This window comes from Pteropus vampyrus, unplaced genomic scaffold (genome assembly GCF_000151845.1).
Source record: "Pteropus vampyrus isolate Shadow unplaced genomic scaffold, Pvam_2.0 Scaffold16, whole genome shotgun sequence".
In the NCBI taxonomy this organism is placed as follows: Eukaryota; Metazoa; Chordata; class Mammalia; order Chiroptera; family Pteropodidae; genus Pteropus; species Pteropus vampyrus.
Genome location: NW_011888797.1, coordinates 9,126,448 through 9,138,497, shown reverse-complemented (window position 1 = coordinate 9,138,497; position 12,050 = coordinate 9,126,448). Strand labels below are relative to the sequence as shown.

The 12,050-nt window shown below is 57.2% G+C and overlaps 1 protein-coding gene across 1 annotated transcript; it reads right to left on the bottom strand.

Annotated features, from left to right (window-relative positions):
• Positions 1 to 1,197: 1,197 nt before the first annotated feature.
• RASD2 (RASD family member 2) lies at positions 1,198 to 7,447 on the bottom strand. Its single transcript, XM_011387209.2, has 2 exons — positions 7,162 to 7,447; positions 1,198 to 3,737 (listed from the first exon to the last, which is right to left on the bottom strand). Exons 1-2 carry the CDS (start codon positions 7,430 to 7,432, stop codon positions 3,208 to 3,210), a joined length of 801 nt encoding a protein of 266 aa, XP_011385511.1. The 5' UTR covers positions 7,433 to 7,447; the 3' UTR covers positions 1,198 to 3,207.
• Positions 7,448 to 12,050: the final 4,603 nt, after the last annotated feature.

Below are 12,050 nucleotides of genomic sequence, written 5' to 3'. Positions count from 1 at the left end.
CCCTCCCAGCTCCCTCACACAAAGGCTCACCCGGTTTTGCCTCCACCATAGCCGGGCTCACCTTGCCTTGTGAATGCGCGAGCAGGGGCTTCTCCCCCTGGATCTGAGCTCCTGGCATGCAGGGGCCTTGCCCCGCTCCTCTCTGAACCTCTATGTCCAGGCTTTGCACCTACACGCTCAGTGGCCTCTGCTGACTGATCTAAAGCACAGAGCCATCTCCATCAGCCAAATCCTTTCCCCACCCACGAGGAACTCAGATGGCCTCTGGCTTGGAATCCTCAGCCTGTCACTTCCCCAGCTGTGCCATCTTGGACGTGATATTGAAAGCGGGTGAGCATGAAGAGCGTGTTTCTCATGGAGCTGAAGATACAGGGATGGCACGCGACAGGATGTGCAAAACACACGGCAGGAGCAGGCTGATTTCCCTCTCTGCCCTTCGCCCAGGGAGAGCCTCGGTCCGAGGCGGCACGCTCGGGTTGCAGAGGGACGAGACCCTCTCCCGCAGCCTCCACCTGCCATCCCCATCCACATCCCGTCTCACTGCCCATGAGGGCACGCTCTGCTTGCCCAGAGTTTATTAAGGACCATCGGAAAGTCTGCACATCGCATCAGCCATGTACAGACACGGGCCGTGTCCTGACCTCGAGAGCTGACAGTCCAAGCGAGGAGTCTGCACACTGCCAACATTTGGGGCAGGATGACGATCGTGGGGCTGTCCTGGCCACCGGAGGGTGTTTGGCGATATCCCTGGCCTCCGCCCACGGATGATAGTCGCAAGACGCCATCCAACCCCTCCCGTTTTGACAATCGAAATTATGTTTCCAGACATTGTCAAATGTCCCCTGGAGTCAAAATCGATGTTCTACAGGAGCCACACAGAACTCGGACATGTGGTATCCCCAAAGGGCTAACAGTCTACAGGCTGCCTTCCCTGTCTGACCTGGTCCAAAGGGACACAGACACTCAGCACACACACCCAGAGGGCCCAGAAGGGCCCAGGCGGAGAGAGGGCACAATTTATCTTAGAGTTTTGTCCCCTGCCCAACCCTCTTCCTTTACTTAACCTTGAAGGGCCGACACGCAGGGCAAGGGCACCAGGAAGGCGCTGTGTGGGGAGGGAAAGGCCAGCTTTGGTGGGGGGCAGAGGCACCCCCGCCCTCCTGGAAATGCAAAAAATACATGTGGTCAAGACACGGCTTAGAAACAAACCCACTTTAATTGAGAGTGTACACAGAGCTCTGGGGGAGTGGGGGTGTGACTAGGTGAGATCAGGTCACACACCTGTCCTGGACAAGGTACCTGGTCTGCTTGGAGGGTTCAGGCAGGGGCTGGGGGGGAGCACAGAAGCAGGGTCAGAGCCGCTGCTGTGAGCAGCAGGGGCCAGGGCGAAGGTATCGGGAGCGCAGAGCTGAGGCCAGGGCGTGCGTGCGTGCGTGCGTGTGTGTGTGTGTGTGTGTGTGTGTGTGTTCACATGTATATACGTTATATACATGGGCACAATGTACACAGAATCTACAAGAGCCCTCAGAGACCAGTCTAGAGACAGGATCGGGGAGAAGACACCTCCAACCCCTGAAGGGGCCAAGGCAGCATGGGGAGAGGGGCCATGTCAGGGTGTGTGCTGAACACACAGACCTAGCTCTGCTTCTGCCACTCATAGCCTTGCTGTGTGACCCGGGGCAAGGTACTGACCCTCTCTGGCCTTGGAAAGATTCACTAGATGATCACTAAAATTCCTTGTGGCCCTAAACGTGAATATTTTTCAGGAGATTAAAATACGAAATGTATTTGTTAAGAGCTGATGACAAGAGCCTTTGGTCTACAGGTTCAAATCCCACCAGGCCTGGTATCCAGCACAGTCCGGTCCCAGGCACAGGGAAAAGATCCTCTGGGGGCCTTGCCAGCTACTCTCGGGCTCAGCTCTGGCTCCCAGCTGCTCCCCCATGCCTCTCGACAGCTTCGTGTGCAGAAGGCAGTGGGACAGCAGGGGTGGGCAGAGGCCCAGAGGGTGGAGGGAAAGAGGCCAGGGCTGGAGAAGGCCCCGGCCTTAGGGGCACAGAGCCCATCGTTCCTCCTCTTTGTTTCCTAGCACACAGTGGACCCAGCACCCAGCAGGTGCTCAATAAATGCTTGAGGAACGAGCACAGTCATGGGCAGCCTGGTTCTAGGAAGAGTTCTTTCCTGAACTAGCTGGAGGGGGAGAAGCGGGCAGGGCTGGGGCACGTCACTTCCCCCTCTGAGTCCCGGCCGCCTCCTCTGTGACACAGGGGCAGGAGAAGCAACAGCCCCAGTGGCCTGGCCCACCTGTGTGAGTGTAAACTGTAAAGCTCAGTACGGAGGGCAGTGTCCAGCTGCAGACAGGCCACGGGACCCCCATCTGAGAGCAGGGGAGGAGAGTGTCCCCAGCGGAAGCCGTGGATCTGAACTGAGTGGGAGCCTGGCCAACGAGGGGTCACTAGGCTTTTACAGTACAAGGATTTCCATTTCTACCACTACACACGACACGAAGACAGCTGTAACAACAAAGCACAACCAGCAGATGGGAGGAACCTGGGAGGGGAGGCTGAGGAAGGAGGAGGGCGGTCCAGGAGATGGACATGGTCCAGGGGATGGACGTGGTCCAGGAGACGTGGCCACGTTCCCTTCAAACACGGATGTCCCTGGCTCGATTTCAGGGACAGCCAGGGGTCACTTTGATGGGCCAGGGTAGAAATAGCTGAGCAGAGGCCAAAAGTTTGAGGATTGGGGGGAGGGGTCTCCCAGCTGCCACCTAAACCAAGCTGGGTGTCACGCCAGGACAGTGGAGCCCTTTCCCATCAGCTCTGGGTGCTGTTTTCATCCTGTTACTGTTCCAGGAGGTTCGGTCGGGTGCAGGGGTCCTGGTCCCTCTGGCACCAGCGTTTCTTATACCCTAGGGACAGGAAGACTCCGACGTGGGTCCCTGCAGAAATCCAAGTGTCTCCCAACTTTGTCTCCTGCCCTTTGGAGATCCATCCCCGAACGGAGATGCTGGGCCCACGGGGGAAAGAGGAATCAGCGGGAAGTGGCAAGAAGGCAGAAGGTACAGAGGTTAGCGGCCGGGGCGCTCCAGTCTGGCACCAAAGGTCTTCGAACGCGATGCCACTGGGGTCTCGTCGGGGGGATGCGGGCATCTGGCGCCATCTCCCGTAAGGCACTGCCCAAGCCCCACCCCAGCGTCCCTCCCGCTCACTGGATGGTGCATTTGTCCCGCTCTCGGGCCTGGCCCTCCCGCAGGACCTTGGCCTTGATGTACTTGAGGTCACTGTTGACGCTGGGGCGGCGGGCGAAGGGCGAGACCATGCCGTAGGCGTCTGTCTCCTTGACGCGGCGCATGCAGAAGGGCCGGGGGTGGAAGGTGTCGCCATACTGCACCGAGATCTTGCGGTGCAGTGCCGGGCTCATCTCGTGCGGCAGCTTGGCCATGCTGAAGAGCACGTAGAACATCTCGTCCACGTTGGTGTTTTTCTTAGCCGACACCTCGAAGTAGGCGCAGTTCTCGTCCCCCGACACCAGCAGCTCGGCCTCGGTGGCGGCCACCTGGCGGCACAGCTCGCTGTGGTCGTTCTTGTTGCCGCAGATGACCATGGGCAGCTCCCCCACCTCCTTGGTCTTGTTCTTCAGGCAGGACTTGACCTCTAGGATCTGCTTCTGGAGGCGCTTGACCTCGTCGAAGGACTCCCGGTTATCCAGGCTGAACACCAGGATGAAGACGTCGCCTGTGGGGAGAGAAATCCCGGGCGGTGAGTTCGCAGGCGGCTCCGGACCAGCCCCTCCCTGCAGGACACGCAGCCCTAACGTGGCACTGCCTGGTTCAGACATGGTTCATTCACCCTGCATTTCCCTGCAGGACTGGAGACGGGGTGAGTGGCTTGTGAGCTTGTGGGGACAGCGTCAGGGTAATAATAATAATAAGCGCCTGAGGCACAGGAGGAGCTCGGAGGACTGGCATGGGGCAGGCCTGGGTGAGCGTCTTGCCTTTTCCACTCACTGGCCACTTGGTCTCGACCTTAGTTCCCCCAGCTGTCCCACGCGGATGAAACGCTGCCTTGCGGGGTGATCTCTAGGGTCGCGGGAGATACGACTGCGGTGGCACGTGCTCATTCGCCTCGGGATCGATAATGGTCATGAGAGCAAGCACCTGTGGGAGCCAGCGTGGGGCGCACGCTTCGTGCACATTTTTAACCTGACTCCTCAAAACACCTCCGTGAGATTTCATCACCTTCGCGCTGTAGGTGAACAAACAGGCTCGGAAAGGGTGAGCGACCTGCCCCCAGATCATACAGCTTCAGCGCGGCCAGGCTGAGATTTGCGCCCGAGTCTGTCCCCCTCCGCCCGAGCCTCGCACACACAGGTGCCCTCTGCTTCTTGAATAAATCACGGACGAAGCCGTGAATGCTGGCCTCCAAGGCCCACACTATCCCTAGTTTAGCTCACTGCATCGCTCGAGACACCTCTGGATCTGAAACAGGAACCGCGTGGAGGCGGTGGGGGGTGACAGGGAGGGAGAGAGAGGGCTAGTGCCTTCGTCCTGATTTCCACATCTCTCTACAGCGATCACGGTCTCACGCGCAAAGCACCGTCCTCACTTAGGCCTCAACTCTTTAGAACCTGTGGTGAGACGTAAAGATCCCTGTTTTACAAACGAGGAAACGGAGGGGCACTGGTGACTGGCCCAAGTCCCCGAGAGGAAAATCAAGCCATTCCAGCTCTGGTGGCACTGCTGCCCATTCCTCTGGACCCCAGAGCACGCCATTTGTCCCCCAATGCTAGCACGTGCCACACTCAGAACAGTGTTCCGGCCAACAGTGCGCTCTGGAGCAGAGGGGGCCTTGATCACCCGCTCCTTGTCTCCTTGTGCCCAGTGCACAGTGTGGGGTCCTAAAGCCGCATGAATGGACAGGATGGGAAGGAATGAACATGGGATGGGCTGCTTAGGAAAGCACCTGCAAGGCATGCCAGCCTGGCAACCGCTTCTGCCTGGGCTGCCAAACCCGCTTTGTTAGGCTAATCCCGGGCCCCCGAGGATTCTGCCGCCTGGACATATTCAGATGCAAGGCTATGGCGCCAAGCTTCAGAGATGGCCGGCTGGCAGCTGGAAGGAGGGCCGGCGGTGGGATGAATGGTTTTCAGAGGGTCCTGGTCACCAGCACCGGGTTGGAAAATGAGGCCCAGGTAGGTGAGCGAAAAAGCAAGCTGCAGACAGATGTGCTCGGAATGATATAGGCATGTAAACAAAAAAACAGACAAAATGCTCTCTGTTATGGGGATGTGGGTATGAATGTCAATGTGTTCATGGGGGTTCTGGAAGAGTCCACACCGGACTGATGGGGTGGCCACCTCCAGGGAGGAGGCAAGAGCCTGGGGTGGGGTCAGGGGTCAAGGGGGCTTTTTAGCCTTGTCCATGTGTTTAAAAGAGGGCGTGTGTTGGTGCTATTATTCGAATAATTAAAATTAATTTTGGAAATATGCACCTGGTCTTTCTCTCGGCAACTCCCCTCTTCCTCCTTCTGACGCATTTAGCCTCATTTACATCGGCGGGTGCGCAGGCCCCTCCCTGAGGCAGGGAGAGCTAACATTCCTGCAATCCGCACAGTGCGCTAGAAGCACCCCCCCCGCAACACGCACGCACGTGTGTTCCTCCAGTCCTTGAGGCCTCACTGGCGGGAAGCAAGGGCGTGCCTGCTGGGCGGCTGGGGAGCCTGAGATGCAGACCTCTGCTTGCATGTTTAAGCCACCCTAGTGGTGGGGCCGGGACTCGGACCCGGGTCAACCCAGGGCTCCTTCTATCCCCACCTTCCCAAATAGGGGAAGATGGGTCTGAGCATGATCTGGGTCAGATGGTCAGCAGGACAGCCCGGAAGAGGAAGCTGTCTGCCCAGGGACTCGAGGAGGGGTCTCGGCCGGGGCTTGGGGGAAAGGTGGGCATGGCCTGGTTTCTCACTGCAGAAGTATATGAGTTGGGGGTTATTTGGGTGGTGGCTGGAGGGTTACTTGTTCAACTCCTCCCCTCATCACTGCCCAGCGGCGGGTGGGGCATGGCTTGGGAAATGACTGCAGAGCCCTGGCAGGGACCTTGTCAACGCTGCTTTAAGACCGATGTTTACTGAGCACTTAATCTCTGCTCACCCAGCACTTTTCGTGTTAACTCATGTATTCTCACGATGACCTCCGGGATGGGGGCCGTGCGATGCCAACATACAGATGAGAAAGCTGAGGCACAAAGGGATAAAGTCCAAGTCCAGAAGGACAAAACCAGGAAGCAGGGGAATGGGACTCGGACCCGGGCAGACCGGTTTCTGGGCCCGCCCTCCCGGCTACCACACGAAACTGCCTGAGTCACATAAATGATGGTCGAGTCCCGCATCTCCCCCTGTCCCCTTCATCCCCAGCAGTCTCCCTGCCCCTCCTCACACTCCCAGCAGGGCCGAGGGGCTACAGGAGAGCTTAGCGGTAAAGCGAGAGACAGACCGCCCTTTACCAGCTGTGTCACCACCTGGAGTAACTTAACCCCTGTGGGCCTCAGTTTCTCCACTCGTAAAACGGAAGCAAATGCCAACCTCCTGGGTGAGTTGTGAGGATTAATAAATACGTGCCAAGCTCTAAGAGTGGGCCCCAGCACGTAGCTCTTGAGAAGTGTGAGCTATTGCCATCACCAATACTGTGATTATCATCGACCCCTAGCATGAGCAGGCCGCCTGCCCGCCCTCTGGCTTGCCACTGCCCAGGACCAACCCTTACCACTCTGAGAGGCAGCAAGGGCTTAGGGTTTCAACAGCCCTGAGCCCAGCAGACTGACCACGGGCCCTGGAGCTCTGTGGGGTCACCGCCTGCTGGAAAAAGGCAGCAGCCTCTCTGTTCCCTGGGGAGGAAGATCCCCAGCGCCCGTCTGCATCGGCTCCTGATCTGCAAGGTAGCACTGGCAGTCGTGAGTGATCCATCCAGAGTCGGACAGAATGGAATGTGAGCCCCGGCTCCGTCATCTGCTCAGGCAAGCAGCAGCACCTCTCTGACCCTCACGGTGCCAGGGGGCTTGTTGCGAGCTTCCTCTCAGACGATGGATGTGCAAGTGCTTTGCAAACTGTAAAGTACCAAGCACGCACGCCCACATATGCGGCGCCCAGGCCCGCCCCCGGCACCCACCTGTGAGGATGGAGAGCCTGCGCATGGCGGGGAAGGGGTGGTTGCCAGACGTGTCCAGGATGTCCAGCTGGTACATGTCGCCACGGATGTTGTAGACCTTCCGGTGGAAGTCCTCGATGGTGGGCGTGTACTGATCCTCGAAGCGGCCATTGAGGAAGCGAGAGACGATGGAGCTCTTGCCTACCCTCGAGGCGCCAAGCACCACCATGCGGTACGAGTTCTTGGCGGGCACGCTGAACGTGCAGTTCCCGCTGGAGAAGGTCTTCATCATGGCTCGGGGCTGTGGCAGAGAGCAGGGAGCAGGTGTCAGGAGGCCTCGGCCTTGGCCCTGCAGCCTGGCTCCTGACTAAGTCTCGGTTTTGTGTTAAAATGGGAACACTGGACTAGGGTCTCTCCAAGGGGCCTTGGAGTCCTAGCTGTTCATTCATTCATGTTCTCTCTCGTTTCTTTCCTCCCTCACTCACTCACTCACCCATTCATTCACCCTCGTGTTCATTTACCCCCTTATTTATGCCAGCGCAGGACTGCTGGGGCTCGAATTCTCACTTTACCACCAACTCGGGACTGCTCCTGAGCAAGCAGCCTGACTTCCTGGGGGTCGCTTTCTCATCTATACAATGGGCTGGACTCCCTGGGCTGTTGTAAAGGGCTCCGCACACGGCGAGATCTCAAAAGCATTAACTCTGGTTGGACTCGTTCTTTCCCTGGTCCACCTGTCCTTTCCAGCTCTGGCTTCCCAGGAGCCTATGACTCCGGGACACGACATGAGGAAGACTCTAGAGAGCATTTCTCAAGCACAGGGTGCCATGGCCTTTCAGTCCTCTCGGGAAGAAGGGAGAGGCCATGTCTAGACCACATCCTCCACGCCAGGGCCTGGGGCTGCCCAGCGATTTTTACCTCCCAGGCCCTGGGTTCTCCCACCTCCAGGAGACCCAGAGACCGGGGCTAGGGCATGTGGGTCAGAGAAATGACCTGTGAACAACTCAAGTCCCTCATAACGCCAAGGGTTTATGGACCTGGGGGCATACCCAGAACTTTCTACGGGAGCCTCGTGGAAGGGGCTGAAATGGATCCAAGCTCCAAATCTCAAGTGGACATAAGTAAACCTCCAGGGGCTCCATCAGGCCCACCCCAAAGGCCATTCGCAGCTCAGCCACCCTCCTTTCCTATCTCAGCACCAGGAGAAGCCTCCAGAACCCATAAGTCTCCATCGCTCGAGTTCGTTTAAGCTCTGCTGAGATCTGCCTCCACTCCCTGGCCAAACCCAAAACACCCTCTTCCCTTTACATCTCCGGGTCTGGCTCGAATGCCCCCTCCTCTCGGCAGGTTTCCTTCACCCCCCGGCCCATCCAGCAGGAATCCCTCCCCTCTCCAGAGAAGAGGAACTACAAATGGACACAGGCCTGCTGAAATATGGATCCCCAGGCTGCCCACGTGCTTCTGCAGGTTGGGCACTGCACAGAGCACCCGGTTAGGTGGGAAAGTGGGGGGCTGTCTTTGTGGATTTAACTGCTCGGAGAAGGTACCTTTTTTCTATTTGCACAAAGGGCCGCATATGCAAGTTACAACTGGTCCCCGGCGATTAGTCTGGAGTGCCTCATCCATTTACCCTGAGGCTCTCTCCAACATCATAATGTTCCATCTGCCACGACACCAAGAGACCTGAGGCAGAGAGCTCCGACATGTGAGTCCCCCGGCAATGCCATGCTCAGGACACTCAGGCACCAGCATCTACCCACCTGCCCAACCGAGTTGCTGTGCAGTCAACCGACTCCCAAAAACACTCTTTTAAAAAGCGCTTATTGGTAGCGTTTGTCAATTTCCACGGTGTACATACTGCCACCATGGCCAAGTCCAAGTTACCAAGATGATCTCAATGGAAGAATTGCAAAGAGACGCACACAATAAGCCCGCCCAGCACACCGCTGACCCCCGGCCTGGAGCCACAACAATCACCGCTCACCAGGCCCCTGCCATGTGCCAAGCACTGCACTAAGTATAGAAAAATAATAATAGCTGACATTTATTTTGCAGTTAATGCATGCCAGAGTGTTCTCAGTGCTGAACATGTAATAACCCACTTCCTCCCTCAGTAATCTCAGAAGGTAGATGGAGTTATCCCAATTTACAGATAAGGAATTGAAGCACAGAGAAGTTTAGGAACTTGCTCATGGTTACCCAGCAAAGGAGGGATTTGACCCCAGGCAGTCTGCCCCAGGCTATGAAGTCTCCTCACCACCTCCCTGCTAGCGATACTTATTATCTTCCCCACTTTACAAATAAGGACCCTGATGCTTAAAAGCTACGTGACTGGCCCATTTAATTAATAAGGGAGCCAGGACAGGGACTCCAAGCCTGAGACCTCCACGTTACCCATCCAAGTCATGCCTGAAGCCATCTTCCAATTTATCCCACAGGGTGTCAGTGCCATTTACACAGCAGGTGCTCAATAAGTGATCCATGAATGAATGAAGCGAATGGCTCTGCCTTTGGAGCTCACTCAGAGCATCCTTCTGGGGTCTTCTCCCTCGACTCTCGCTGTGCCTGGCTGTGCCTGTGCCTCGCTGTGCCTGGCTCGCTGTGATGAGGAGGGTCTCAGTGCCCTGGGCACACTCGTGAGTGGGCAGCCGGGGGCGGGGGGATGCAAAACCAACAGTGGTGAGCCCTTCCCAACCTGGGCTTTCTGCAGGGATGAGGGAAAAGAGGCCCCGCATCGGGACAACCCCCTCTCCAAGTCCCTCTGCAGGGAGCCTGACTCTGCTGGTGGTCACCTCTGTAGAGACAGAGAGGGAAGAAGGCCAGCAGCCCCCCAGCGACGGTGTTCGTCTATATCACTGCCCAGAGCTCCTGGTACAGACACGTTAATATCAGTGGCTAAATGGGCTAAGGAAGTCAGAGAGAGGAGGCAGGGGGTCCGAGAGTGGAGGCAGGGGGTCAGTGAGAGGTAAAGAAGGGGAAAAAACCTGGCTTTCTTCTCTAAGGATTCTGTGAGTCTTCACCTCAGCCACATGGGGTTGCAGACACCTGGATGCCAGGTGACAGCACCTCTGTGGGCTCTGCTTCCCACCCCTCCATAGTTCTTCCCTTTTCCTCCCCCAAAGGAGGCACCGTGGGCAGCGTTGTGGGCATAGCTTCTCCTCTCCACTGTCTGCTCTTCTCTATCGGCCAAACTGATCCTACACAGTGAGGAGCAGACAGGGGTTAGAGTTCAAAGGACCCTTTTAGAGTTTAGAGTCCCACCCTGGAGGCCCAGAGAGAAGTTAAGAGGGACCATTATTAGCGGCATGAGTACCCGAATGCAATTTCTCTGACTCTCTGCTGATCCCACCCCAGGGCCATTCTGAGGGCACCAGGGAGGCAGAAAGGCCCAGAGCAAAGATGAGGTAGAGGGGACCAGGATGGGGGAACAGTAGCCACAGCCAGGCAGGCTTCCATCATGCTGGGAGCTTTGTGTGCCTTCTTCCAATGACTTCACAGCAGCCCCATGAAGAGGGGACCACCATTGGACAGACAGGACACGAGGTCGGAGAGGCTGAGTCACTTGCCCCAGTTCACACAGATGACTGGCCAGACCAGGATTAAAATCAGGCTGCTTGCTCCAAAGCCTGGGCTCTTATCTCTATGAAGACCCACCTCCCCAGGCCAAAACCAGTACCTTTCAAGACAGTGTCTGACACAGTGAAGCCTCAGCTGGAGTCAGGCAGGGGGAATGACCCCTAAAGCCTACTGTATTCTCATCCCCTCTCTCCCTGCCCGGGACTCTCCCCCAAATCCTGCCCAGCAGCTCCCAGCGAATGCATCTGGGGACTCGCCCCCTTCTCTTCGGAGCCCCTCCTCTAGGGCCTGGAGGGGTCAGTTGAGCAAGGACAGCGGGACAAGAGAGTGGATGTGTCCTCCTCCCTATAAGTACCCCAGAGCTTGTGTCACTGCACCGCCCTGCCCCCGCCCTCCCACACACTCCAAGCCTCCTCCACTAGGGCACATCCTGGCCTCCCTGGACACACACGGACTCACTGGCCTCATTCCCACGCTAAGGCTAGTACTGGGGGCTTTGCAAGCCAGCTTCACCACCTTTGGTGGCTCAGGATGGAAGAAAGCAGGCAGGCACGAGCTGCTGGCAGCCAGCGCTGCCTCTCACCAGCTCAGCAACCTTGGACAAATGGTCTAGCCTGTGGCGTTGGTCATCTCTCAAAGGGATATGGTAGAAACAAACCTGAGAGTCCAGTGAGGAGCCAGGAGGCTGATATAGCTCTCGGCGTACAGGAAGCAGGTTCTTCGTTTTGTGGTGCTTCCTCTTAGCAGCCTAGGGGCTGCCTGGAGAAGCCAGGTGGGGTGGGACTGGAGTGTAGGCAGAGGTCTTAGGGGTTCTCATTTGTCTCCCTGAAGCCTGAATCATGGGCTCCTGAGCTGGCTGCCCCTCCCAGCCCAGCCTCCTCCCCCTCATGAGGTCCTGGACACGTCCTTCCGCATCCTCTCAGGCCTGAGGGCAAAGGCAGGAGAGGTCAGAGAGAGCCCCTCAGAGGTGCTGAGTGCAGGACACCTATCCTGGGAGGGGATCGCCCAGGAAATGCACTCCTTGCACCAACTCAAGAAAAGTCAAGGACCTCTGGACAAGGAAGCTGCTCCTTGATCTTCCCTCCTCAGAGGCCCTCACCAGGTCTGGGGGTAGGGGCACCAACTGGCCAAATCTCAGCCCCAACTCCCAGCCAGGTGTCAGCTGGGTAGGAAGGAGGGTAAGGTGCTTGGGGAAGGTAAGTGCTGCTTCCTCCCTGAGCCTCAGTTTCCTCATATTTAAATGAGCTATTACTCCAGATCTCTTAAACGGAAGCGCCTATCACCAAATCTAACCCAGAGTAGACGATCGGTCAGTTCTTACCTGGGATAAGTAA

What these genes read in the sequence shown, in the direction of transcription:
- RASD2 (XM_011387209.2), bottom strand. Translation starts at nt 7,432, where the DNA reads ATGATGAAGACCTTCTCCAGCGGGAACTGCACGTTCAGCGTGCCCGCC. An exon ending in CAGGCTCTCCATCCTCACAG is followed by an intron (nt 3,738 to 7,161) that starts GTGGGTGCCGGG and finishes CTCTCCCCACAG; the next exon opens with GCGACGTCTTCATCCTGGTG.